Below are 26,290 nucleotides of genomic sequence, written 5' to 3' on the forward strand. Positions count from 1 at the left end.
AAAAATTGTTGGACTTTTTTCAGCTGAAGAAAAGGTGTCCCACCTTCTAGGACATTCAGTGTCCAAATAACCAGTGGTTGTATCTGATTTTCTGGGTCCCTCAATGGACAAAAAAATATATGTTTCATTAAAAAATTCTATTACAGAAAAAAAACAAAAGATGGTAAAAGCAACGCTCAATAGTATTCATAGATAATAGAAACTCATACAGTGGCTATGCTTTAGGTAGCAGCTGCAGACAGGACTGGATGTGATAGAAGTCATACTCAGCTACTCTCTTACACTTCTTGGCTTGCATAGGCTTTGAGCTCGATATAAGTATTTTGGCCAGATTTTTTCTGTGCGTGTCCTATCCCACTTTTAAGGTGATGAATGCAGAAAAAGTAATGTATGAGACCAGTGTATCCCATAAATATGGTCACATGCCAGCCAGTAGGCAACTTACAGGGACTCCAAATGTGGTGGCTCTTTACCCTCCCTGCTACCCACATCTCTGCAACTGCAAGACACATACAAATATGGCAGGAACCCACAAATTAGCCATGGAATGTCAATCACTTTTTCTGACCCAAAACCAAGGTTTCCCCTTAAAGAAGCATTTGTAATATTTTTTTCTGCACATTGTCTGTACCTCAGAAGTGATTCCTGTCTCCAAAAGAGCTGCTGCGACATAAGCAGTTAGAGCTATTTTTCCATGATTTCCACCCTGTAACAACAACAGTACTCTTTATACATACATTATATTTATTTTTTTATCTACAGCTCATGGTACATTAGCGTGAACAACCAGCTGAGATACAAGAATAATTAAAAGTATAAGGAATGTAGTGTACTTAGTGTATTTGACACCCAAGGCTGCTCCAAATAACACAATTATTTTCAGTAAAATGCTGGAAAACAAACACAATGAATGAAGACTGTATTCCTTTCTCATAGTGGTGGTCAGTAGAGAAAAGCAGCCTTACCCTGATGGTTAATGGAAAAGAACCCTTTTACACTTGTGATCCAATAAAATGTCCTGTTACACTGGTGATCAGTGAAATGTCCCCTTACATCAGTGGTTAGTGTAGTATTTTTTTTACATTGGTGGAGAAGGGCCCCCTTACACTTGTGGTCATTATAAAGAATGTCCCTTACATTGGTGGTCAGCGCAAAGAATGTTCCTTATATTGGTGATCACAAACAAGACTGCAGATACAGATAGCTAAAAAGATCTTTGTTGTCTCGTGTACAGGTACTTTTCTATACTGTATTGTATGGTTTTATATCTGTATGGTTTACAACCTTAAAGGCTAATTCCACTTTCGTGGGGGAAAAAAATAGCAAAAAAAAAATTATAATAATATAGCATATACAGTACATTTGAGACTCAAGTACAGATAAAATGTAAAAGAGAGAGCTTATTCAGCGCTACAATCTAAAGAAATGGTATAAGAGCAGCTGAACACCGGTAAAGGTCAAAACTAACAAATCCCAATAAGCATAAAATACAAAGAGGGTGCAGCGCTAAAATTGTATAAAATTCACATGGGTTACTACAAGTAAAGTCCAAAACAATAAATATATATAAAATATATAAGAGAAAGTCCTTAAAACTTCACAGAGCCGAGCATAAAGATAAGGATTTAGGAGACCCGTGCTGTAAAGGATGAATATTGCACCACTTCATTCGTGACTCCATCACCAGAGTTAGTACAAGCCTCTCACCTCCATTACTTGACCAAAAAGGTCATTGCGCTTTGTATCAAGATACCGGATGGACTCCTGCTAACCTGATCTCCTATGCTTTGCCACCAGTTCCAAATAACTCAGCAGTTGTGCATCCCACAAAAAAAGATAATAGGGACATCTAGTGCTCTCCGTTTATATAATTTTTTATTGCAAGATAAAATTAAATTACTTACAAAGTTGGCACTTTCCTAGTGCATACAGATCAGCGGGTAAACATAACACACAGTGTGCTCAAATGTTAGATCCCTTCGGAGCGTCTTCACCCATTGACGCAACGCGTACGGGGGAGGAGCTGTGACGTCACCCGCGACGCTCCAAAGGGATCTAACATTTGAGCACACTGTGTGTTATGTTTACCCGCTGATCTGTATGCACTAGGAAAGTGCCAACTTTGTAAGTAATTTGATTTTATCTTGCAATAAAAAATTATATAAACGGAGAGAACTAGATGTCCCTATTATCTTTTTTTGTGGGATGCACAACTGCTGAGTTATTTGGAACTGGCGGCAAAGCATAGGAGATCGGGTTAGCAGGAGTCCATCTGGGTATCTTGATACAAAGCGCAATGACCTTTTTGGTCAAGTAATGGAGGTGAGAGGCTTGTACTAACTCTGGTGATGGAGTCACGAATGAAGTGGTGCAATATTCATCCTTTACAGCACGGGTCTCCTAAATCCTTATCTTTATGCTCGGCTCTGTGAAGTTTTAAGGACTTTCTCTTATATATTTTATATATATTTATTCTTTTGGACTTTACTTGTAGTAACCCATGTGAATTTTATACAATTTTAGCGCTGCACCCTCTTTGTATTTCAAGTACAGATAAATCCTTAATTTCCCTTTTGATGCTTATACAAACTTTACGTCCATTTTCTGGCCTCGTTATTAATTGGGATAATTTGGTTTTATTTCCCTTAGATGACCCCAATGTGCCCATACCCATAGAGGCTAAACTAATTAAAATCGTGTCATCTTTTAAATATTTGGGAATACATATACATCCTTGGGTAGAAGATTTATTATACGTCTTCCACAATTCACCTATATGGATACCACTCAAATGGTTTAAAAAAATAGAATCACTATTTCACAGGTTATTATGGAAAGGTAAAAGCCCCAGAATTAAACTCTCTACCCTTCAGAGAACTAAGGACAGGGGGGGATCGGCAGTGCCTCAGCCGGACTTCATAACATTGAAGTCTATGGCGGTCGCCTCCTGGTCGCCCCAAAGAAGCTCCGGACCCTTTTTCTAAGTCGGAGCGACTTGTGTCGCTCCTATTAGAACGGGTCCGCAGCTTCCCTAATGGGAGGCGACCTGTGAGGCGACCAGGTCGCCTCACAGGTCGCCCTAGTGTGAACCGGGACTAATTGAATGGTACTCAAAATTACCATTCCTTTTTAATCTGCAGCTCTGCAATTTTCTGCAAAATGCAATGCAATATGGCTACCTGGAGGTGTTCTGTACATAGAATGTGTACAGAACGCCCCCAGGAAACATAATTTACTGATTTTGTGATTGGCTCACTGATTTTCCCAGAAGTCTACACTAAGATACAAGTCAGATTTCAGGCATCCCCTGCAACAAAAATGTCATTTTTGGTGAGATACTCTCAATAGGAAATCACGTCTAAAAGGATGCAGACCCTGCCACTTTCCTCATTAGAGCCCTGCAGGTGCAGAAGCTGAATGATAATTATGAAACCACTCCCATTAGATTCACTTTCCACATGGACACAGATAAACACACAGGAATTTATTCAGAGTAACAAAAGGTAGGAATCTGCAACAAACTTCATTAACCACTTGCCGACCAGCCGCCGTACATATACGGCAGCCGGTCGGCAGGTTCCCACGAAACTACGTACCTTGTGGGGGTACCTGTGCACCCATTCGCCAGAGGGCAAGCTGATCTGCGGGACCTGCAACCGTGATTACCGCCGGGCACCCATAATCACTCCCTGTTGAGACAGAACGGCGGTCTGCCTTGTAAACACGGCAGACCGCTTTTCTGTCAGCAATGAACAGATTTAGGAACAGAGGTCACTGTGTTCATTCCATAAGTCAATCCTCCACACAGTTAGAAAGCACTCCGTAGGGACACATTTAACCCTTTGATCGCCCCTGGTGTTAACCCTTTCCCTGCCAGTGTCATTAGTACAGTAACAGTGCCTATTTTTAGCACTGATTACTGTAGTAATGTCACTGGTCCCCCCAAAAGTGTCAAAAATGTCAGTTAGGTGTCTGATCTGTCCGCCGCAATGTCGCAGTCCCGCTAAAAAATCAATGATTTCCACCATCACTAGTAAAAAATAAAAATGACACACATCGTTCCCCTAGTTTTACGCGCGATAACTTTTGTGCAAACCAATCAATATACTCTTATTGGGATTTTTTTTTTTACCAAAAATATAGCAGAATACAAATTGGCCTAAAATGATGAAAAAAATTAGATTTTTTTTATTTTTTTTTTGATGGGAATACTATATAGCAGAAATCCTTTTCTCTGAGGTTCACTAACGGACATGGCTTCAAGTCTTTAGACCACTGGGCTTTATGCTGTCCTTCTTTAGGAGTAGGACTAGGCAGAAAACCTTATTGGTTACGTCCCTGGGGCAGTCCCAGATGGTATACCATCACTTCCTGCTGTATGACTCTAGTTTGTAACAAGCAGTGTCAGAAGAACATATAACTCAACCCCAACAGAGGGGCAGGTGCTGTGTCCGTCAAGATTTTATGGTAAGACAAAAGTCCAGTTTTCTCTTTCGTTCACTGACGTACACAGCTTTTCAAGTCTTCAGACCACTGGGATGTCCCAAAGCCGTGTCAATATGAGGGGTGGGAAAAAATACAACAAACGCAGAATTACCAACAAGGCTAAACATAGCCAACCAGGTAACAACAGGAACTTAACTAGAAACAACTGGAGCTCACCACCAGGAAAAAGTTACACCCTCAAGAAGCAGAAGCCTCTGCAACCGCAGCCTGCAAAACTTTGCGGCCAAACGATGCATCCGAAGATGAAAGTACATCCACCTTATAAAACTTTGTGAATGTGTATACAGACGACCACGTAGCCGCCTTGCACGCCTGAACCACTGACGCCTTATGACAGAAGGCCCAGGAGGCACTAAGCGCCCTCGTAGAATGCACTTTAATAGGGAAAGGAGGAACCAGACCCTTAATGGAGTAGGCCTGCACCATCGTCTGCCTGATCCACTTGGAAATGGTTGCAGCAGATGGGGCCTGCCCCTTACGAGCTCCATCCGTAAAAACAAACAAAGAATTTAGATTTTCTAATTGTTTCTGTCACCGCCCGGTACACTCAAATCACCCTGACCATATCTAAGGAATGTAAGGCAATTTCCTTAGGATGTTACGGCTTAGGACAAAGGGATGGTAAGATAATGTCTTCATTCAAATGAAACCAAGAGACAACCTTAGGAAGGAACGCCTGACAGGGTATCAACACCACTTTGTTCCTATGAACCACCAAGTAAGGTGACCGACAGGACAACGCAGCCAACCCTGACACACAGCGTGCGGAAGTAATAGCTACTAAGAAAGCCACCTTCTGCGACAAAGTGAGCAGAGGAAGTTCTGGAATATTTTCAAAAGGAGGCTTTTGAAGCATCGATAGTATCAAATTGAGATACCACGGAGGTACCAGCGATCACACCGGAGGAGCCAGATGGTGAACTCCCTGCACAAAAGTGTGAACCAAGGACTTCACTGCCAACGGCCTTTGGAAAAAAATAGCCAAGGCGGAAATCTGGCCCTTGATGGTGCCCAGAGCCAAACGTTGATCTACACCTGATTGTAGAAACTCCAACAGGCGAGACACAGAAAAGGAGCTGTGAGAAACCCAAACTCAATGATAAACCATCCTGGAGGTAGATTTCCTAGCATTGTCCTTCAGCACCTGGCTTTCAATAGCCAGGCCGTTAAAGCAGGATGGAAGATTGGTCCCTGAGACAGAAGATCTTCCCTGAGAGGAAGTTTTCAAGGGACGTCTGCTACCAGCCTTACCAGGCTTGTGTACCAAGACCGCAAAGCCAGTCTGGTGCCACCAGAATAACTGGAATTCCTTCTATTGGAGGAAAGGCGTAAATCAGACGATACTGACCCCAAGGGGCCACCAGAGCATCTGCGGCGTCGACCAGAGGATCCCGAGAACTTGACACGAACCTCTGCACCTTCCTTTTGAGTTACGAAAGTTAGCAGGTCCACATCAGGGGTCCCCCACTGAAGACGCAGTTGATGAAATACCTCCGGGTGAAGAGACGACCCAACATCTGCCGACTGAGATAGTCCGCTTGCCAATTCTCTACCCCCCGAAATTTGCACAGCAGAGAGGGCATCGTTCTGCCCACCTCAAAATGTTGACCACTTCCCGGGCTGCCAAGGCTCTCTTTGTGCCCCCTTGATGATTGAGATATGCCATAGCCATAGCATTGTCCAATTGTATCCGCACAGGGCGTCCCTGTAGACCAGGGGTCCTCAAACTTTTTAAACAGGGGGCCAGTTCACAGTCCATCAGACACTGTTGGGGGCCGGACTATAGTTTGAAAAAAAATATGAATGAATTCCAATGCACATATTTTTTACTGTTTTATTCATATAGTGGCGGCTGGGGCTCTAAATTTTTGGGGGGGTGCAAACAGAAAAATGTAATAGGCATTGCTTTGCGGCAAAAAACGCTGTAAAAAATTGCGTGACTTTGAGGTCACAAAAGTGTGAGAGGGGCCTTCAGTAATCAAAGTATAGTGCTCCCCCTTCAATGCAGAGTGACCACAGTGTGCCCCCTTTCAATGCAGAGTGACCACAGCGTGCCCCCATCAATGCAGAGTGCCCACAGCGTGTCCACATCAATGCAGAGTGACCACAGCATTCCCCCATCAATGCAGAGTGACCACAGCGTGCCCCCTTTCAATGCAGAGTGACCACAGCGTGCCCCCTTTCAATGCGGTGTGACCACAGCGTGCATCAATGCAGAGTGACCACAGCGTGCATCAATGCAGAGTGACCACAGCATGCCCACTTTCAATGCAGAGTGACCACAGCGTGCCCCCTTACAATGCAGAGAGACCAGCGTGCCGTGCCCCCTTTCAATGCAGAGAGACCAGCGTGCCGTGCCCCCTTTCAATGCAGAGAGACCAGCGTGCCCCCTTTCAATGCAGAGTGACCAGCATGCCCCCATTCAATGCAGAGAGACCAGCGTGTCGTGACCCCTTTCAATGCAGAGTGACAGAGACCAGCGTGCCGTGCCCCCTTTCAATGCAGAGAGTCGAGCGTGCCGTGCCCCCTTTTAATGCAGAGAGACCAGCGTGCCCCCTTTCAATGCAGAGTGACCAGCGTGTCCCCTTCAATGCAGAGAGACCAGCGTGCCCCCATCAATGCAGAGTTACCAGCGTGCCGTGCCCCCATTCAATGCAGAGTGACCAGCGTGCCCCCATTCAATGCAGAGAGACCAGCGTGCCCCCATTCAATGCAGAGAGACCAGCGTGCCCCCATTCAATGTAGAGAGACCAGCGTGCCCCCATTCAATGCAGAGAGACCAGCGTGCCCCCATTCAATGCAGAGAGACCAGCGTGCCCCCTTTCAATGCAGAGAGACCAGCGTGCCTCCATTCAATGCAGAGAGATCAGTTTGCCCCCATTCAATGCAGAGAGACCAGCGTTCCCCCTTTCAATGCAGAGAGACCAGCGTGCCCCCTTTCAATGCAGAGAGACCAGCGTGCCCTCATTCAATGCAGAGAGACCAGCGTGCCGTGTCCCCTTCAATGCAGAGAGACCAGTCAGTGCACTTACCTGCAGCGGCGGCATCTCCTTAGTCCCCCGCATCTCCTCCAGTTTCAATGCAGAGAGACCAGCATGCCCCCATTCAATGCAGAGTGACCAGCGTGCCCACATTCAATGCAGAGAGAGAGAGACCAGCGTGCCGTGCCCCCTTTCAATGCAGAGAGACCAGCGTGCCGTGCCCCCTTTCAATGAAGAAACCAGCGTGCCCAGTTTCAATGCAGAGTGACCAGCGTGCCCCCTTCAATGCAGAGAGACCAGCGTGCCCCCATCAATGCAGAGTGACCAGCGTGCCGTGCCCCCTTTCAATGCAGAGAGACAAGCATGCCCCCATTCAATGCAGAGTGACCAGCATGCCCCCATTCAATGCAGAGAGACCAGCGTGCCCCCATTCAATGCAGAGTGACCAGCGTGCCCCCATTCAATGTAGAGAGAGAGAGACCAGTGTGCCGTGCCCCCTTTCAATGCAGAGAGACCAGCGTGCCATGCCCCCTTTCAATGCAGAGAAACCAGCGTGCCCCCTTTCAATGCAGAGTGACCAGGTGCCCCCTTCAATGCAGAGAGACCAGCGTGCCCCCATTCAATGCAGAGTGACCAGCGTGCCGTGCCCCCTTTCAATGCAGAGAGACCAGCATGCCCCCATTCAATGCAGAGTGACCAGCATGCCCCCATTCAATGCAGAGTGACCAGCATGCCCCCATTCAATGCAGAGAGACCAGCGTGCCCCCATTCAATGTAGAGAGACCAGCGTTCCCCCATTCAATGCAGAGAGACCAGCGTGCCCCCATTCAATGCAGAGAGACCAGCGTGCCCCCTTTCAATGCAGAGAGACCAGCGTGCCTCCATTCAATGCAGAGAGATCAGTTTGCCCCCATTCAATGCAGAGAGACCAGCGTTCCCCCTTTCAATGCAGAGAGTCGAGCGTGCCGTGCCCCCTTTTAATGCAGAGAGACCAGCGTGCCCCCTTTCAATGCAGAGTGACCAGCGTGTCCCCTTCAATGCAGAGAGACCAGCGTGCCCCCATCAATGCAGAGTTACCAGCGTGCCGTGCCCCCATTCAATGCAGAGTGACCAGCGTGCCCCCATTCAATGCAGAGAGACCAGCGTGCCCCCATTCAATGCAGAGAGACCAGCGTGCCCCCATTCAATGTAGAGAGACCAGCGTGCCCCCATTCAATGCAGAGAGACCAGCGTGCCCCCATTCAATGCAGAGAGACCAGCGTGCCCCCTTTCAATGCAGAGAGACCAGCGTGCCTCCATTCAATGCAGAGAGATCAGTTTGCCCCCATTCAATGCAGAGAGACCAGCGTTCCCCCTTTCAATGCAGAGAGACCAGCGTGCCCCCTTTCAATGCAGAGAGACCAGCGTGCCCTCATTCAATGCAGAGAGACCAGCGTGCCGTGTCCCCTTCAATGCAGAGAGACCAGTCAGTGCACTTACCTGCAGCGGCGGCATCTCCTTAGTCCCCCGCATCTCCTCCAGTTTCAATGCAGAGAGACCAGCATGCCCCCATTCAATGCAGAGTGACCAGCGTGCCCACATTCAATGCAGAGAGAGAGAGACCAGCGTGCCGTGCCCCCTTTCAATGCAGAGAGACCAGCGTGCCGTGCCCCCTTTCAATGAAGAAACCAGCGTGCCCAGTTTCAATGCAGAGTGACCAGCGTGCCCCCTTCAATGCAGAGAGACCAGCGTGCCCCCATCAATGCAGAGTGACCAGCGTGCCGTGCCCCCTTTCAATGCAGAGAGACAAGCATGCCCCCATTCAATGCAGAGTGACCAGCATGCCCCCATTCAATGCAGAGAGACCAGCGTGCCCCCATTCAATGCAGAGTGACCAGCGTGCCCCCATTCAATGTAGAGAGAGAGAGACCAGCGTGCCGTGCCCCCTTTCAATGCAGAGAGACCAGCGTGCCGTGCCCCCTTTCAATGCAGAGAAACCAGCGTGCCCCCTTTCAATGCAGAGTGACCAGGTGCCCCCTTCAATGCAGAGAGACCAGCGTGCCCCCATTTAATGCAGAGTGACCAGCGTGCCGTGCCCCCTTTCAATGCAGAGAGACCAGCATGCCCCCATTCAATGCAGAGTGACCAGCATGCCCCCATTCAATGCAGAGTGACCAGCATGCCCCCATTCAATGCAGAGAGACCAGCGTGCCCCCATTCAATGCAGAGAGACCAGTGTGCCCCCATTCAATGCAGAGAGACCAGCATGCCCCCTTCCAATGTAGAGAGACCAGCGTGCCCTCATTCAATGCAGAGAGACCAGCGTGCCCCCATTCAATGCAGAGAGACCAGCATGCCCCCATTCAATGCAGAGTGACCAGCATGCCCCCATTCAATGCAGAGAGACCAGCGTGCCCCCATTCAATGTAGAGAGACCAGCGTGCCCCCATTCAATGCAGAGAGACCAGCGTGCCCCCATTCAATGTAGAGAGACCAGCGTGCCCCCATTCAATGCAGAGAGACCAGCGTGCCCCCATTCAATGCAGAGAGACCAGCGTTCCCCCTTTCAATGCAGAGAGACCAGCTTGCCCCCTTTCAATGCAGAGAGACCAGCGTGCCCCCATTCAATGCAGAGAGAACAGCGTGCCGTGCCCCCTTCAATGCAGAGAGACCAGTCAGTGCACTTACCTGCAGCGGCGGCATCTCCTCAGTCCCCCACGTCTCCTCAAGTCCTCCCGCCTCCTCCTCGGCCAATGACACGGGTTCACCTTTCGGCCAATCAGGAAGCGGGTTTCTGACCCGCTTCCTGATTGGCCAGGAGGAGGATACGTGTGACAATAGAGAATTTTCATTTGCTATTGTCACACAAATGGGTGGGCTAGGGCACACTGCTCTGCACCCCGGGTCCACCCTTTTCCCGAAGCCCATTAGAGCCTCTGGCTCTAATTAGGTGATTCAGAAAAAAAAAAAAAACAACATGAATGATACATTCCGGCCAGCTGGCCGGGTTCAGGACCCTGGCAGGCCGCATGCAGGCTGTAGTTTGAGGACCCTTGCTGTAGACGATCCATCTATTGAGACAAAGTCTGATCGCCCGAGAGCCCAGACACCTTGGGCCAAACACACTCCCAAGACATCTCCCCATCCAGACAGACTGGCATCCGTGGAGATTACAGTCCAATACAGGGGAAGAAAAGATTTTCCCAGACGTAGGGCCGGGGAGCGGAGCCACCATAGGAGATAGAGTCAGTTTGGGTTACGTTGCAGTTTGCTAATCATGCAGTAACTTGTGTAGGTGTGATATATAGACCACCTGGTCAAGTTAAAGAACTAGATGATCTACTAGTTGAAGAAATAGCTAAAATGACAATGAAAGGAGAAGTTATCATTATGGGAGATTTCAATCTTCCAGATATAAACTGGAAAACCAAAATAGCAAGTTCTACCAGGAGTACAGATATTCTAAATTCCCTACTGGGGTTGAGGAGCCAACCCAGAGGGAGGCCATTTTGGATTTGGTATTCACAAATGGGGATTCGGTATATGATGTCATTGTAGGCGAAATCTTGGGATCTGGTGATCACCAGTCAGTGTGGTTTAATATAAGAACTGTGAAAGAGTCACACCACACAAAAACAAAAGTTTTAGATTTTAGAAAAACAGACTTTTCAAAAATGAAATTAGTCATAAATGAGTCCTTATCAGACTGGAACGGATTACATGGAGTCCAGGAGAAATGGGACTACTTAAAAGGTGCATTATTGAAGGCAACAGAAAATTGCATTAGACTTGTCAGTAATAGCAAAAAAAGGAAGAGACCACTGTGGTACTCAGCAGAAGTGGCCCAAATCATTAAAAATAAAAAGCTAGCAGGAAATCTACAAGATTAGGCAGAAAGAGGCCAAGCAAGTTATAAGAACTTCTAAAGCGCAGGCAGAAGAAAAACTAGCTCAGTCTATGAAAAAGGGGGATAAGACATTCTTCAGATATATAAATGAAAAAAGGAAATGAAAACAAGGAATAACTAAATTAAAAACAAAGGACGGAAGGTATGTAGAAGAGAATAAAGGGCTAGCCGACTGCCTTAATGAATACTTCTGTTCAGTTTTTACAGAAGAAAAAGAAGGAGAAGGCCCTCCACTTGAAAGGATGACTAATGAATCGTTTGATGCATGTGTCTTTACAGAGGAAGACGTTCTAAGATTGCTGTCTAAAGTGAAGACAAATAAGTCACAGGGTCCTGATGAGATACACCCAAAATTATTAAAAGAGCTTAGTGGTGAGCTGGCAAAACCATTAACAGATTTATTTAACCAATCATTAGTAACAGGAGTCGTCCCGGAAGATTGGAAATTGGCAAATGTCGTGCCCATTCACAAGAAAGGTAGTAGGGAGGAATCGAGCAACTATAGACCAGTGAGTCTGACATCAATAGTAGGCAAATTAATGGAAACCCTATTAAAGGATAGGATTGTGGAACATCTTAAATCCCATGGATTGCAAGATGAAAAACAACATGGGTTTACTTCAGGGAGATCATGTCAAACAAATCTTATAGATTTTTTTGACTGGGTGACTAAAATAATAGACGGTGGAGGTGCAGTAGACATTGCATATCTAGATTTTAGTAAGGCTTTTGACACTGTCCCACATAGAAGACTTATCAATAAACTGCAGTCATTGAGCATGGAAGAAGAATGGTCAGAACTCTGGCAACTGAAATTTAATGTGGATAAGTGCAAGATAATGCACCTGGGGCGTAAAAACCCAAGGGCAGAATATAGAATATTTGACACAGTCCTGACCTCAGTATCTGAGGAAAGGGATTTAGGAGTAATTATTTCAGAAGACTTAAAGGTGGGAAGTCAATGTAATAGAGCAGCCCGAAATGCCAGCAGAATGCTTGGATGTATAGGGAGAGGTATAAGCAGTAGAAAGAGAGAAGTGCTTATGCCGCTGTACAGAACACTGGTGAGACCTCACTTGGAGTATTGTGCGCAGTACTGGAGGCCATATCTACAGAAGGATATAGATACTCTAGAGAGAGTTCAGAGAAGAGCTACTAAACTAGTACATGGATTGCAGGAAAAAACTTACCAGGAAAGGTTAAAGGACCTTAACATGTATAGCTTGGAAGAAAGAAGAGACAGAGGGGATATGATAGAAACTTTTAAATACATAAAGGGAATCAACTCGGTAAAGGAGGAGAGCATATTTAAAAGAAGAAAAACTACCACAAGAGGACACAATTTTAAATTAGAGGGGCAAAGGTTTAAAAGTAATATGAGCAAGTATTACTTTACTGAGAGAGTAGTGGATGCATGGAATAACCTTCCTGCAGAAGTGGTAGCTGCAAATACAGTGAAGGAGTTTAAGCATGCATGGGATAGGCATAAGGCTATCCTTCATATAAGATAGGGCCAGGGACTATTCATAGGATTCAGATATATTGGGCAGACTAGATGGGCCAAATGGTTCTTATCTGCCGACACATTCTATGTTTCTATGTTTCTATATTTCCTTGAACCCCCGACTCAACAGGATCAGATTGTCCAATGACAATGGATCCTTGTTCCATTTGATCAGAATCTCCCTTTGCAAGGGTCTGGTGTGAAACTGCGCAAACAGAACCGCCTTGAAGGTGGAGACCATCAGACCCAGCACTTGCATGCAAGCCCTGAGTGATGACCGATGGTTGGACAATAGGAGCTGAACAGCATCCTGTAGCTTCAGAAGTTTTGTCTGAGCAAGAAACACCTGGGCTGACACTGAGTCCAGCGTCAGACCCAAGTAGTCCAGCTTTGTGGATGGAGACAATGCCGATTTCTGAAAATTCACTGTCCACCCGAACTCCTGCAGAGTTTGCACCGTAATGTCCAAGTAGGCTTCTACAGCCAAGGAAGACTCTGCACGCACAAGCAGATCATCCAGGTACCCTAGTACCTAATACCCAGTATCCCCTTCTGCCGTAACAAGTCCAACACTGGGGCCAAAACCTTTGTGAACACCCGATGAGCTGAGGCAAGACCAAAGGGTAACGCCACGAATTAAAAGTGCTCCTCGCCCATGGCAAAACGAAGAAAACGCTGATGCCCGACATATATTGAAATATGAAGGTAAGTGTCCTTGAGATCGATGGAAGCCAGCAGATCTCCTTGATGAGGGAAAGCTACTACTGTGCGGATGGATTCCATCCGAAATTTCTGAGGTTCAGAGCCTTGAGATCCAAGATTAGACGAACCTTGCATTCCTTCCTGGGAACTGTAAACAGTTTTGAATAAAAACCTTGGAACTGTTCAGACTCTGGAACCGGGACAATAACAAATTGTGCTAACCTGTCCTGCACTGCTCAGTAGAGGCCCTGTAGCCACTCTGGAGACAGGTGTAGATTGGAAGGAAAGAACCTTGCCGGAGGCAAAGATCGAAACTAGATCTTGTAACTGAACCAAATCAGTTTGTGGACCCATTTGTCCTGAATGAACAAGGTCCATGGATCCAGGAAGAAGCGAAGACGTCCCTCTACCCCAGACGCGGATGAGGGTGCACCCTTCAGGCTGGGGTAGGCTTGCCTGCGGAACGAGAAGTGCCCGCTTTAGACTTACCAGTCCAGGGTCTCCTGGAGCCGCCCGCAAAGTTATGGGTAGATCTTGAGTCCTTTTCCTGCGATCAAGACGTACGAAAGGGCCGCTTGTGAGCCGAAAAGAAGGAACCCCCGCTTACGGCGCGGTTTCTTACCCTTAGCTGCCTGCGGAAGCAAAATACTCTTGCCTCCCGTAAGGCCCCTAACAATCTCTTCCATAGAGGCACCGATGAAACGGTCACCTACAAAAGGAAGATCCGTCAGCACCTTTTTAGAAGCCTGGTGAGCCGACCAGTACTTCAACCAGATCATGCGGTGAAGGATCACCGCCATCACCGAAACCCTGCCAGCCAAGGGGGCCGCATCCAGGGATGCATCACAAATATACTGTAACTGATCCGCCAGGTCCGCCAGCTCAGAAGGGTGTTTAATCCCCTCCAGATCCTGGCGCAAAATCTTAGCCCATTCCGTTACAGTCTGGGATACCAAGGTGATAGCAAACACCGGTCTCAAAATTGAACTAGCCACAGTGAAGAGGTATCGGACCAGAGCCTCAGCTCCTTTGTCCACGGGGTCCTTAAAGGCCGAAGCATCCTCCACCGGCAAAAGTGTGGCATTATTTAGCCTGGAAACCTGAGAATCCACCGACGGTGGAACCATTAGTTACTTCAGAAGAGACATCTCAAAGGGATATCTTCTAGCAAAACGCTTAGGTATTCCAACCATGCATTTTGGGGAACCCCACTGACTAGTGACAATCTCGTCAAAATAGGCAGGAAAGGGAAACACCTTAGTCACCTTGAAATATTTGTGGCTGCCAAAACTGCAATGGCTGCAGCTGAGTGCTCCAATTTTAAAATTTCCCACACCGACACAATCAGAGCCTGCATCAGTGCTTTTTTATGCGTGGCTGCAGAGGAGGAAGACTCATCCTTACTATTAGAGGACTCAGCATGCGTGGACGTAGACCCAGTGGGCTCACTCTCGTCCGCAGCAGCCAAATGCACCTCAGATTCTGAGGAAGCAAAAGATACAGGTGAATGCGGGGGGGCTCTTCTTGCCAGGTCTCCTTTGCAGGGCCATATCTGCTTGGCTACCAGCGACTGCAGGGCTGCCATCATGGCCGCCAGGGCAGACTGAGACCCAGAGGGTCCCGCAGCTTCCAGGAGTGGATTGGGTGGTGAAACGCGCTCCACAGGCTCCATAACCATAGAGGGTTAATCGGAACCGCGCTGCTCAGAATTTTTTTTAATTTATTTTCCCTCCCGTGCACTGCTGGGGCACCACAAGAATCAGCACAACTGCTGTGCTGTATACAGCAGAGGAAGGATAGAGTGCCTCCAGAGACTCACCACCTGAGCTGGAGAGCGCCAAAACTGCTAGGAAGAGGAAACACTGACCTGACACTGCATCAAACTACAGGAAAATGGCCGCCATTAAAACTCTATGGTGAAAACATAAATATGGCCGCTGGATTACACAAACATGGCCGCCGAAGCAGGAATACAGGATCCACGATAAAATGGCGTCACCATGCGGCGGTGCATGGAACCCTGGACCCCAGAGAAGCACAGAGACCCCAGGAGGGGACCCGTTCCCCCCCCTCGCTGCACTCCAAGTAAAGACACACCCACTACTCCCCTGGCCCAGCACCATACAAGCCCCCCCCAGCCAAACAAACCCATGCCCCCCCCCCCCAGGGGGTAGAAGAGGGCACCTACACAGGGGAAACCCTGCAAAAGAGAAGAAGGAAAAGTATGAGGGGGAGGAAGGACACAGGAGCAGCCTACCATCCCCGGGGAGGGCTCGCAACCACCCCAACAATTCCACAGAAAAGGAGGGGGGACATTACTCCCCATACCATGGTCACCAGGCGAGCGCTACTCCCAGCAGTCCACTGCACCATCTTGGAATGTGGGTGCTGTGACCTGAGGTATGCTGCGACTCTGATCGTAACTGCTGTCATGACCAGGGCTATGCGACCTCGCGAGGTGTTTTACTCGCCGGTCAGCCCCCGTCCAGTGGGACTATGTCACAGCCAACCTAGCGCAGAGCTAAAAGTTGGGTCGCGCTCGCAGGCCAGACTGGTAGGGCCGTAAGAATCTAGAATATCCAGTGCATCGCACAGTCCGGCTTTTGATTGAAGTTCACACAGGGACAGGGGATTGTTGTTCACACAGAAACAGTTGGAACAAAAATAGTAAAGAAAAAGTAAAAAATTCCATTTAAATAGGAAAAAATGCCAGGCCTGCAGATCCCAGCAGAGAGCCAGGTCCTTACTCCTGACTAGGCAGAAAAAAGCTGGAGTCCTACAGCAGGAAGTGAAGGTTTACCCTCTGGGGCGTAGCTAAAAAGGTTTCCGCCTAGACCTTCTCCTAAAGAGAGACAGCATAAAGCCCAATGTTCTGAAGACTTGAAGCTGTGTCCGTCAGTGAACGAAAGAGAAAATATAATTTTTGTAAGAACTTAAATTATTTTCTCTGAGTCCTCTGACAGACGCAGCTCTTCAATGTTTCTTCACCAATGGGTTATGCGCCCTCTACAGGAGTAGACTAGGCAGTGAAAGTTTTCCCTTGCAAGGCCTATAGGGGCTGTCCTACACACATAACCCCTGACACACTATGCTTAAAGATCAGTTTCGTAAGCAGTGAAAGAAAACACAAACAACCCCAGAACAAAGGGGCGGGTGCTGCGTCTGTCAGAGGACTCAGAGAAAATAATTTTACGGTAAGTTCTTACAAAAATTAAACTTTCTCTTCAATGTTTCTTCACCAATGGGACGTCCCATAGCAGTGTAGGCATGAGGGGTGGGAAGAACGCAACCAACAACCGTTAACGTATCAACAAGGCTAGAAAACGTAGCCAACAGGGCAACAGAAAGCTCAACCAACACCAACCGGAGCTTACCCCAAAACAAAAATTCACCCCTGAAAAAGACCATCTCTTCAGCAAACAGCAGCCTGCAAAACCTTGCAGCCAAAGGAAGCATCCGAGGATGCGAACAAATCAATCTTGTAGAATTTTGTAAAAGTGTGTACAGACGACCAGGTCGCCGATTTACACACCTGAGCCACAGAAGCCTGATGGCGAAAAGCCCAAGGGGCACTCAGTGCTCTATTAGAATGCGCCCTCATGGGGAAGGGCGAAACCTGACCCTTCAATGAATAGACCTGAACAATAGTCTGTCTGATCCATTTTGATATGGTTGCAGCAGACGCAGCCAAACCCTTATGAGATCCCTTGGGAAGGACAAACAGGGAATCAGATGTCCGAAACGATTACGTGGCCGACAGGTAAAACCCTGATCGATCGAACTACATCCAGCGAATGCAAGGCAAATTCCTTAGGATGCTTGGGCTTCGCACAGAGCGAAGGCAAAACAATATCTTCATTGAAATGGAAAGCCGATACCAGCCTAGGGAGAAAAGATTGGTTAGGTCGCAGAACAACCTTATCCCTATGAAAGACGCCTATAAGGCGAACAGCAAGACAGAGCTGCCAACTCAGACACCCTGCGAGCAGAGGTGATAGCCACCAGAAAGGCAACTTTCTAAAAAAGTAAGGCAGAGAGATTTCTCTGATATTCTCAAAAGGAGGTCATTGCAGAACGGACAAAACCAAATTCAGATCCCACGGAGGCAAAGGGGATCTCCTCGGCGGAGCCAGATGACGCACCCCTTGAATAAAGGTGTGAATCAAGGAGTTAGTCGCCAAGGGACGCTGGAAGTTAATGGCCAAGGCTGACACCTGACCTTTAATCGTGCCCAAAGCCAATTGTTGCTCCACTCCTTTCTGCAGGAAAGCCAAGACCCTCGCCACCGAAAAGGAGCGAGGATGCAACCCTTGCGACTCACACCAGGATATATACATCTTTAAGTACAATGATAAATCTTCCTGGAAGTAGCCTTCCTAGCCCTCAACAAGGTAGGAATCACAGCATTAGAGAGACCTCTGTCTCTGAACACCAGGCCTTCAACAGCCAAGCCATTAAAGCCAGCGACTGTAAAGCAGGATGGAAGATCGGCCCTTACGACAGCAGATCCTCTCTCTGAGGCAGCCGCCAGGGAGGTTCGACGGCCATCTTTACCAAATCCACGTACCTAGACCGGTGAGGCCAGTCTGGTGCCACCAGAAACACCTGCACCTTTTCCACCGCCTCCCTGTGGAGGAACCGAGACAGCAGTTGTATCGGAGGAAAGGCATAAATCAGCCAATAGCGGTGCCAAGGCACCACCAGTGCGTCCGCAGCGTCGGGCAGAGGATCTCAAGCCCTGGCCACAAAACGCTCAACCTTTCTGTTTAGACGAGATGCAAACAAGTCAATGTGAACTGCGGAGAGAGCCGGAACGTGTGCCTCGGCCCAAGTCAGAATCTCGGCCACCTCTTTGGCCGCCCTGGCACTCCTGGTGCCCCCTTGGTGATTGATGTAAGCCACAGCCGTGGCATTGTCGGTTTAGACCCGAACCGGGAGACCGTGCAACGGAGGTGCCCAATGGAACAGGCATAGTTTAATCGCCCAGAGTGGGCGACAGAAGCCACCACGAGAGCTCCGACCTCGTGAAACGGCTCAGACATATCATCCGGTCCAAGGACTGTGGATCCTTGTTCCATTTGGCAAGAATCTCCGCTTGCAGAGGCCTTGTGTGAAATTGGGCAAACAGGACCACCTCGAAGGCCGACACCATCATCCCCAGGGCCCTCATACACGTCCGCAGGGAGGAGAGATCGTCGTCCATCAGGACCTGATCTCGCCCTGCAAGGTCAGGAGTTTTTCCTCTGGAAGAAAGACCCTCGCTTGAGAGGAGTCCAAGATCATTCCCAGATAACTCAGGTGTACTGACGGAGTCAGCGCAGACTTCTGGAAGCTGATGGTCCACCCAAACTCATGCAGCGCCTGAACTGTGAAGGTCAGGTCGTCTGATAGGGCGACACAAGAGCTCGCCCTTAACAGGAGATCGTCCATATAACTGAGGACAGCAATCCCCTTTTTGCGGAGCAAAGCCAACACCGGGGCCAAAACCTTGGTGAAGACTCTGGGAGCGGAAGCTAGACCAAAGGGTAATGCCACAAACTGATAGTGCTCCTCCACCACCGCGAAATGGAGATACCGCTGGTGACCCTCGTAAATAGGGATGTGCAGATACGCGTCTTTTAAATCGATGGAAGCCAGAAAGTCTCCTTGTTGCAAAGATGCCACCACCGACCGAATCAAAACTTCTGCACCCGCACAAAGCGGTTCAGCGGTTTGAGGTCCAGAATTGGACGCACCTTGCCCTCCTTCCTGGGCACCGTGAACAGGTTTGAGTAAAAACCGCAAAACCTGTCCCAGTGAGGAACTGGGACAATAACGCCCTGTGCAAGGAGATCCTGCACTGCCCCTTGAGATTGACCAAACGATCCGGAGATTTGATGAAAGGAGCTTGTCTGTTGGGCGAGACCGGAATTCGATTTTGTATCCTGTACAAATCAATTTGTGAACCCATTTGTCTTGAATAAGAGAAGTCCAGGGTTCCCGAAAGCAACGCAGACATCCACCCACCCCTGAACCAAGTGAGGGCTTCCCTTCATGCAGAGGAGGATTTGTCCGTCGCACCGGACTGGCCGGCCTTGGGCTTACCCGACCAAGCCTTCTCGTGTCCTCCGGAGGCTCTGAATGGTTTGCCTTTTTCCTTCGACCTTGAGGCACGAAAAAGCCCCCGGTGAGCCTTGAAGGAAGGCCCTGGCTTACTGCGAGGCGCCTTACCCTTTGCGGATTGGGGGAGAAGAGTACTCTTACCCCCTTTGAGACCCTTGATCAACTCATCCAAGGAGTCACCAAACAGACGTTCACCCAAAAAGGGAAGATCAGTCACAGCCTTCTTAGAAGCCTGGTCCGCCGACCAGCTCTTCAGCCACACCATGCGGCGTAATGCAACCCCCACCGCAGACACCCCGGCATCCAGAGGAGCCTTGTCCAGGGTCACATCGCACAGGTACACCATGGCCTGGGCCATTTGATTTGTGAGCTCAATTAGAGTTGGAGGAACAGACTCAGCTTGCAAGTTGCTCTTAAGCACCTTGATCCATTCTGTAACCGTCTGAGAAACCAGGACGGAGGCGAACACAGGTTTGAGAAGCGAACCCGCCACCAAGTCTTCCACGGGTACCACAGTGGATTTATTCAACTGGGAAACAATGAGATCCACCGTAGGTGACACTGTCTAGCGATTGGAAACTGGGTCTGCAAAGGGGTAAAGGTGCTGAAAGCGCTTGGGAACCACCAGCATGTGCTTAATGCACCACCATTGCTTAATCACGATATTGTGAAAATCCTCGGGACAAGGGAAAACCTGACCCAACTTATGGGCTTTGCGGGAGCCGAAGACAACCTGCTTTCCTGACTGTGTGGGCTCATCATCTATATGCAATGTCTCCCTTACTGATCGAATCAGTGCTTCCACCAAAGCGCGTTCCCGCGCCGCAGCTGAGGAGGACTCATCCTCCTCGCTGTCTGACTGTGAGGACAGGGATCCCTTGGGGAGGGCAGTGTCCATGGCAACCATGGACACTGCATCGGATGACTCTGAATCGGATGACTGAGAGTGCATCGGCCATTTTTGAATAGCAACTTGTTTCATTACAAGATCCACATTGGACGTCAGAGTTTCTATGGCTGCAGACAAAGACACCAGAGAAGGTGATCCGGATGGGCCGGATGCACAAATAAATTCAGAGGGGAAATTTCCACCTTGGGACTCCATTTTTAGCAAGCCATATAAAATGAGTACACTGGCCCTTTAAATTGATATCGGGGTTTGCACCACTATACCGTGCTACAGCTGGAGTCCCCCTTTAAGCTAGCAGGTGTCCTAACAGGAGCTAAGTGTGTCCGAGGAATGCCCAAAGGACTAAAAACCCCTTACTGTGCCAGCAACCTGGAGAAGCAACTGCTCTGCATTCTATCTTCAGCAAGTGAAACTTCTGGGAGGAAGTGACCAAACAAGCACTAGAGGCCCCACCCACACTAACCCCAAGAAAATGGTGCCAATAGAATATAGATAGGAAGCGCAGGGATAATGGCTGCCGCCCAAACAGCGTGGCTTACCCACACTTAAGATGGCGCCCGAAAATGGCGCCAAGCACTCAGGAAGGCAAGAAAATGACTGCTGCCCTTACACAGATGAAGCCTAATGCCCAAACTTAAAATGGCGGCTGAAAAAGGCGGCAAGCGTTTAGGAGCCCAGGAAATGAGGCCACCGCAGGAATCCACTTCAGTGGACCCCCCAGGACAAGGTAACAGCTTCACACCTCCCCCCAGGTGTTAGACGCCGCTACAGTGCCCCCAGCGGGAGCAGGGAGGGAAGGACCTGTCCTGACAGGCCAGGGGGATCTTTCTGAGAACACAGCCCTATTATCCCCAGGAGTGGGCCCACATCACCCTCTCAGATATCTGTCCCAGGGACATAGGGGGCATTGCATCACTCACCATACCATGGACCTTGGGGCTCTGCTCCGAGACAGCTCGCCTCCTACCCTGAGTGGGGGTGCTGCCAGCCAGAAAAGGGTACGCTGCAACTCAGGACGTTCCAGAATGATGCATCCTGGCGAAGCATCTGCTCGCAGGCTCGTTCCCATCCGTCAGGGCTCTGCTGTGGCGAGGCCTGGGCGGACCACAACCAGCTCACGCTCGTTGGCCAGGCTGGGAGACCGTAAGGATCTAGATTATCCAGTGCGAAACCTCAGCCTGGCTGTCACTTGTAGTTTACCAGGAGGATCCCCCTGACACTAGCTAGCGATAGTGAGTAAGGAAAAATAAACATAAACATTTGTCAAAAGAAAATAAAAACTGAGACCGGAGTCCCAGCAGGGAACCTAGGTCCTACTCCTAAAACTAGGCAGCAAGAAACTGATCTATGAGCACAGTGTGTCAGGGGTTATGTGTGTAGGACAGCCCCTATAGGTGTGCCAAGCAGAAGCTTTCACTGCCTCGAAGACCCTCCATGTCTTTTCTGGGCTCCACTAAATGTTTTGCAATGCAGATCACTGAGAGACTATGACCCAGAAAGCGAGGTCTATGATGTGTGTCCGCTCTTCTCCTTCCCCTCCACCCACCGGCACCAGCCATGTCGGTCCTGGGCCCACAGATGGGCAGCGGAGCCCGGAGAACATGGCGAGCACAAATTAAACTAATGCAGCTATCACATCTATGAATTGGTAAACTGCAATATAATAAATGTTTGCTTTTGGTCCTAATACTGCTTTAAGGTTTTCAACCAGAAAAATGGGTACAAACTGAGATCACGCTGTTATTTTAATCTTTCATACTCCACAAGATAATTGCTGATGGAGAATGTGACACTGAGGATGACACATTATCACACATATTGCGGGAACGTCTGAACTTCCAAGGGTTTGGGCGGGATGTACAAAGCATTACTTTAATAGTTTACAGTACAGGAGTTCCAATCCTTGGGAACAATGTCATGGACAGGGTAAATATCCTGTCTGGTCGGCAAGGCTTATCAGAGATTGTACTTCTGGAAGAAACTAAGGAAGGCAGGCTTTCCGAGCAGTGCCTACTTAGTTTCTGTAAGGCTGCCATTGAGAATGTGCTGACTTATCATGTCACTCTGTGGCAAGGGACGGGCGTGAAAAAACCTTACAGAAGGTGATAAAAACAGTGCAGAAAATTATTAAGGGGGCATATTGTTTCCTAGCATTGAAGAACTGCAGGCGGAGAGGTACCTTTGGAGAGCTAATAATATTCTGAAGGATAGCTCCATCCTGCAAATGTCTTGTATACAGTGTTGCCTTCTGGGAGTCAATTTAGGAGTATTTCCTCTCATACCACCAGACTGGAAAACAGCTTCCTTCCACGGTACATATGGTTTTTGAATTCTAGAGGCTTTTTATGGTTAAATTAAAGGTGCAGTATGTATTTATTATGTGACATATCTGTTGTTTTCCTGGCCCTACATTACAGGAAAAGTTTATATAAATTGATAAGGTTGCATAAATGAAGGAGATTATACATATAACACAGGACAGACAATACTCTGTGACATGGGCTTGCTGGTTATAATTTAAAACCACTGTTGAATGCAAGAGCATAACATATTCCTTACTGGAGTTTCCTGACAGGAATATTTGCATTGTTACATTTTGCTCCAATCCCCCAATGAGGAAATCCACTCTTGTTGCTTTTACCTGTGTCTCTTCACCCCCCCCTTTAATTTTCTCATAGATATGGTTACAATGACTTCGCCATGTGCGCTGCTTACCTGGATATCTTTGTTTAGGATTCTACCCATGGCTGGAAAAGAGCCATCTTTCTTCTGGTGCAGAATAATCCAGTCTTTTGCTGCAGAAAGTTCTAATGGGTCAATATAGATGAAGCCCCGGGACTGAGCGAAGGATTTCAGCACAAAAGCTGTAAGCCTAATTAATAGAACAAAGAGTGGTATAAAATATAAAAATATGCAAATGATTATCAATAGGATAGTTAATTTTGTGTGAGTTTGACTTTTGTCTTACCACATACTTCCAGAAGAATCCCTCTCTCCAAAGGCACTATAGGACCCGTCTTGTCTCTTGTATGTTAGCTGACGTTGGTAGCCTGTTTAACAGGAAGATGACCACAATAAGCCTTGAACAAGCTATACATATTATAACTTATTGTTTTTGCCAGAAAGCTGGTCTGCAGGCAGTCAAACTAAGCTGGCCATAGACAGTTGGAATCTTGGCCGATTAAACAGGGACAGTCAGAGACTCAAACCACATATGGACAACCTGATTTTACCCATTTACCCATGGTTTCAATTCATCAATCGACTTGGGTACAATTAGCATGTTGGATTCTTAGGATGCAATTTTTTAGCAATAATCACAGCACCCCCCTCCCCCAAGCCCCCCGCTTGGCACAACAGAAAAGCATAATACCACAATGTGCACCTTCAATCCAGATATTTCCTTCACAGTATTTCTTCTATAACACAAGATGTCCTTGGTCTGATGACTAGCATTATTCAATCTCCTTGACTTTGGATTCAGTTTTTGGCATACAGTATGACTTATTTGGTCCAGGGAAGATTAATCAGAGGTTGGTTTTTCAAAGAGCTATACATACATGTCTTAATTCAAAACAAAGACCAATTTCCAATAGAAACGAAGTTCACAGAAGCATGGAATGTGTACTTACAAATTAAAAGTAACCTTATCATATGAAATCAAAATATAGTAGGGCAAAGGGGCAAAGCTCTTCAACATCCAACAATAATAGAGAAAGTCTTATTTACAAACTCCATACATTGCCCATCTGCTGTACACATGTACGATATGTTTATCGGGCACTATTAGGAAGCCGGTCAAAAAGCATTGATGTGCAGAGAAAGGCTAAGTAAGGATAGCAATATGGAAATTCTGAAAAATCATTCATCAGCGCATGCAATAGTACCATCAGTGACTCAACAAATTTTGTTAGAAACTCGCTTAAAAAAAACAAATTTGTTTGCCATGCCAATGGTTCGAATTTTAAAGTCCAATTTTAGAATGCTTGGACGTTATGCAATGTTTGTCTGTGACCCTACCACATACAATATAGAAAATTAATGAAGGGTTGCCACAGATGACTTCAGGGTCAGACTTTACCTAGCACATGTGTATTACAATAAGAATAATTTTTCCTGAACAGAAACGAAATTCACAGTTACAATTTCGTACTTACAATTTTGTTTGTTCAGATCATAAATGAGAAAAAAATTTCCATACTTCACCTTCTATTTTTTTTATGCACTGCGGTCAACAACCATCGTCAACTTTATGCCACTCCGACGGCTAGACTGAGAATCAATGGGGAACTGTCTGAATCCTTCTGTCTTCATAGGGGCACCAGACAGGGCTGTCCGTTTTCTCCGCTGCTGTTTACCATGGCACTGGAACCTCTAGCGGCACAGATTTGTGCCTCTCCTGGGATAGTGGGCTTCAGACGGGGCCCGCACATGGACGTCATCTCGCTATACGCGGATTAAACCCTTCTCTACCTAGGTGATACCCAGGAATCTCTGCAGGCAGTGATGTCTCTTATAGATTACTTTGGTTCTCTTTCGGGATTTTCCATAAACTGGGACAAGTCGGTCCTGATGCCCTTAGATCCTCTTCCCGCACCTCTCCCTGACAGTGCTTCATTGGTAAGGGTAGTGGACTCATTTAAATACCTGGGGATCCGTGTTTCTCCTGACCCTACTCAATACCTTGAGATGAACTTGGTACCTCTGTTGCAAAGGTTTCGCTCCAAATGCACGAGCTGGTGTAAACTACCATTGTCTGTCGCTGGCCGTGTCAACTTAATTAAAATGGTCTGGGCACCTCAACTCCTGTATGTCCTCCATAATTCTCCTTTTTGGATACCCAGGAGGTGGTTCCGTAGGATAGACTCCCAGTACCGTGATCTAATATGGTGTAAAAAAGTAGCTAGGATTAAACTCTCTACCCTCCAGTTGGGAAAGGATTGTGGTGGGCTGGCGGTGCCTAACTCTAGGGTGTATTTCCTGGCCTCACAGATTCAACACATGGGAGGCTGGGGGCTCCCGGACCTCCTGGATCCCATTGGAACCCTTTTGGTCCCGTCAGGCTCCCACACCCGGTACTTGTCCATCTGGAGGCGGGGTTTTCGCATGTGCCGGTGGGCCTGTCGACGATCTCCCTGCTTAGGATGGTTTGGCGCTGTGTCAAGGGGATGCTACAGATCAGGGGCTTCCTCTCCAGGACCCCAATCTGGCACAACCACAACTTCAGGGAAGTGTTTCACTTGGAGGGTGCGGAGATCTGGGAAGCCTTTGGCGTCTATTTCATGACGCAATTATTTCGAGCTCATGTGTTGAAATCTTTCCAGGATCTACAGAGGGAATTTGACATTTCCAGACAATACTTTTTTAGGTATCTAAAGTTGAGGCATGCAGTATCAGCCCAGGCAAAATTTTCTACGTTACAACTTGCTACTCATCGACTTATTGGGGACGTTTTTCAGGCTTCAGACAAAAAGGGCATGATTTGCAATGTATACGCTATCTTGCTAGATTCTTTACAGGATCCCTCTACCCTGCCAGCTCGAGCGGGGTGGGAGGGAGATCTTGGTCCCATTGATGGAGAAACTTGGGAGCTGTGCCTTTCCTCGATTCCGTTGGTATCGGTATCAGCCTCACATAAGGTCTCTCACCTTTTCCTATTCCATAGAGCGTATAGAACACTGGTACAATTGTTTCACTGG

The 26,290-nt window shown here is 47.7% G+C and overlaps 1 protein-coding gene across 2 annotated transcripts in view; it reads right to left on the reverse strand.

The window, feature by feature from the left end:
* CPAMD8 (C3 and PZP like alpha-2-macroglobulin domain containing 8) overlaps nucleotides 1-26,290 on the reverse strand; it is a 472,168-nt gene that overhangs the window by 218,461 nt on the left and 227,417 nt on the right. For both annotated transcript variants that reach the window (XM_082260961.1, XM_082260960.1), the window contains 3 exons: nucleotides 23,560-23,641; nucleotides 23,307-23,463; nucleotides 632-706 (listed from right to left, as the gene is read on the reverse strand). In XM_082260961.1, coding sequence (XP_082117087.1) covers nucleotides 632-706; nucleotides 23,307-23,463; nucleotides 23,560-23,641 — 314 coding nt within the window. The remainder of the gene's footprint in view (nucleotides 1-631; nucleotides 707-23,306; nucleotides 23,464-23,559; nucleotides 23,642-26,290) is intronic.

The sequence above is a fragment of the Pelophylax lessonae genome (assembly GCF_965119305.1).
Source record: "Pelophylax lessonae genome assembly, chromosome: 1".
Lineage (NCBI taxonomy): Eukaryota > Metazoa > Chordata > Amphibia > Anura > Ranidae > Pelophylax > Pelophylax lessonae.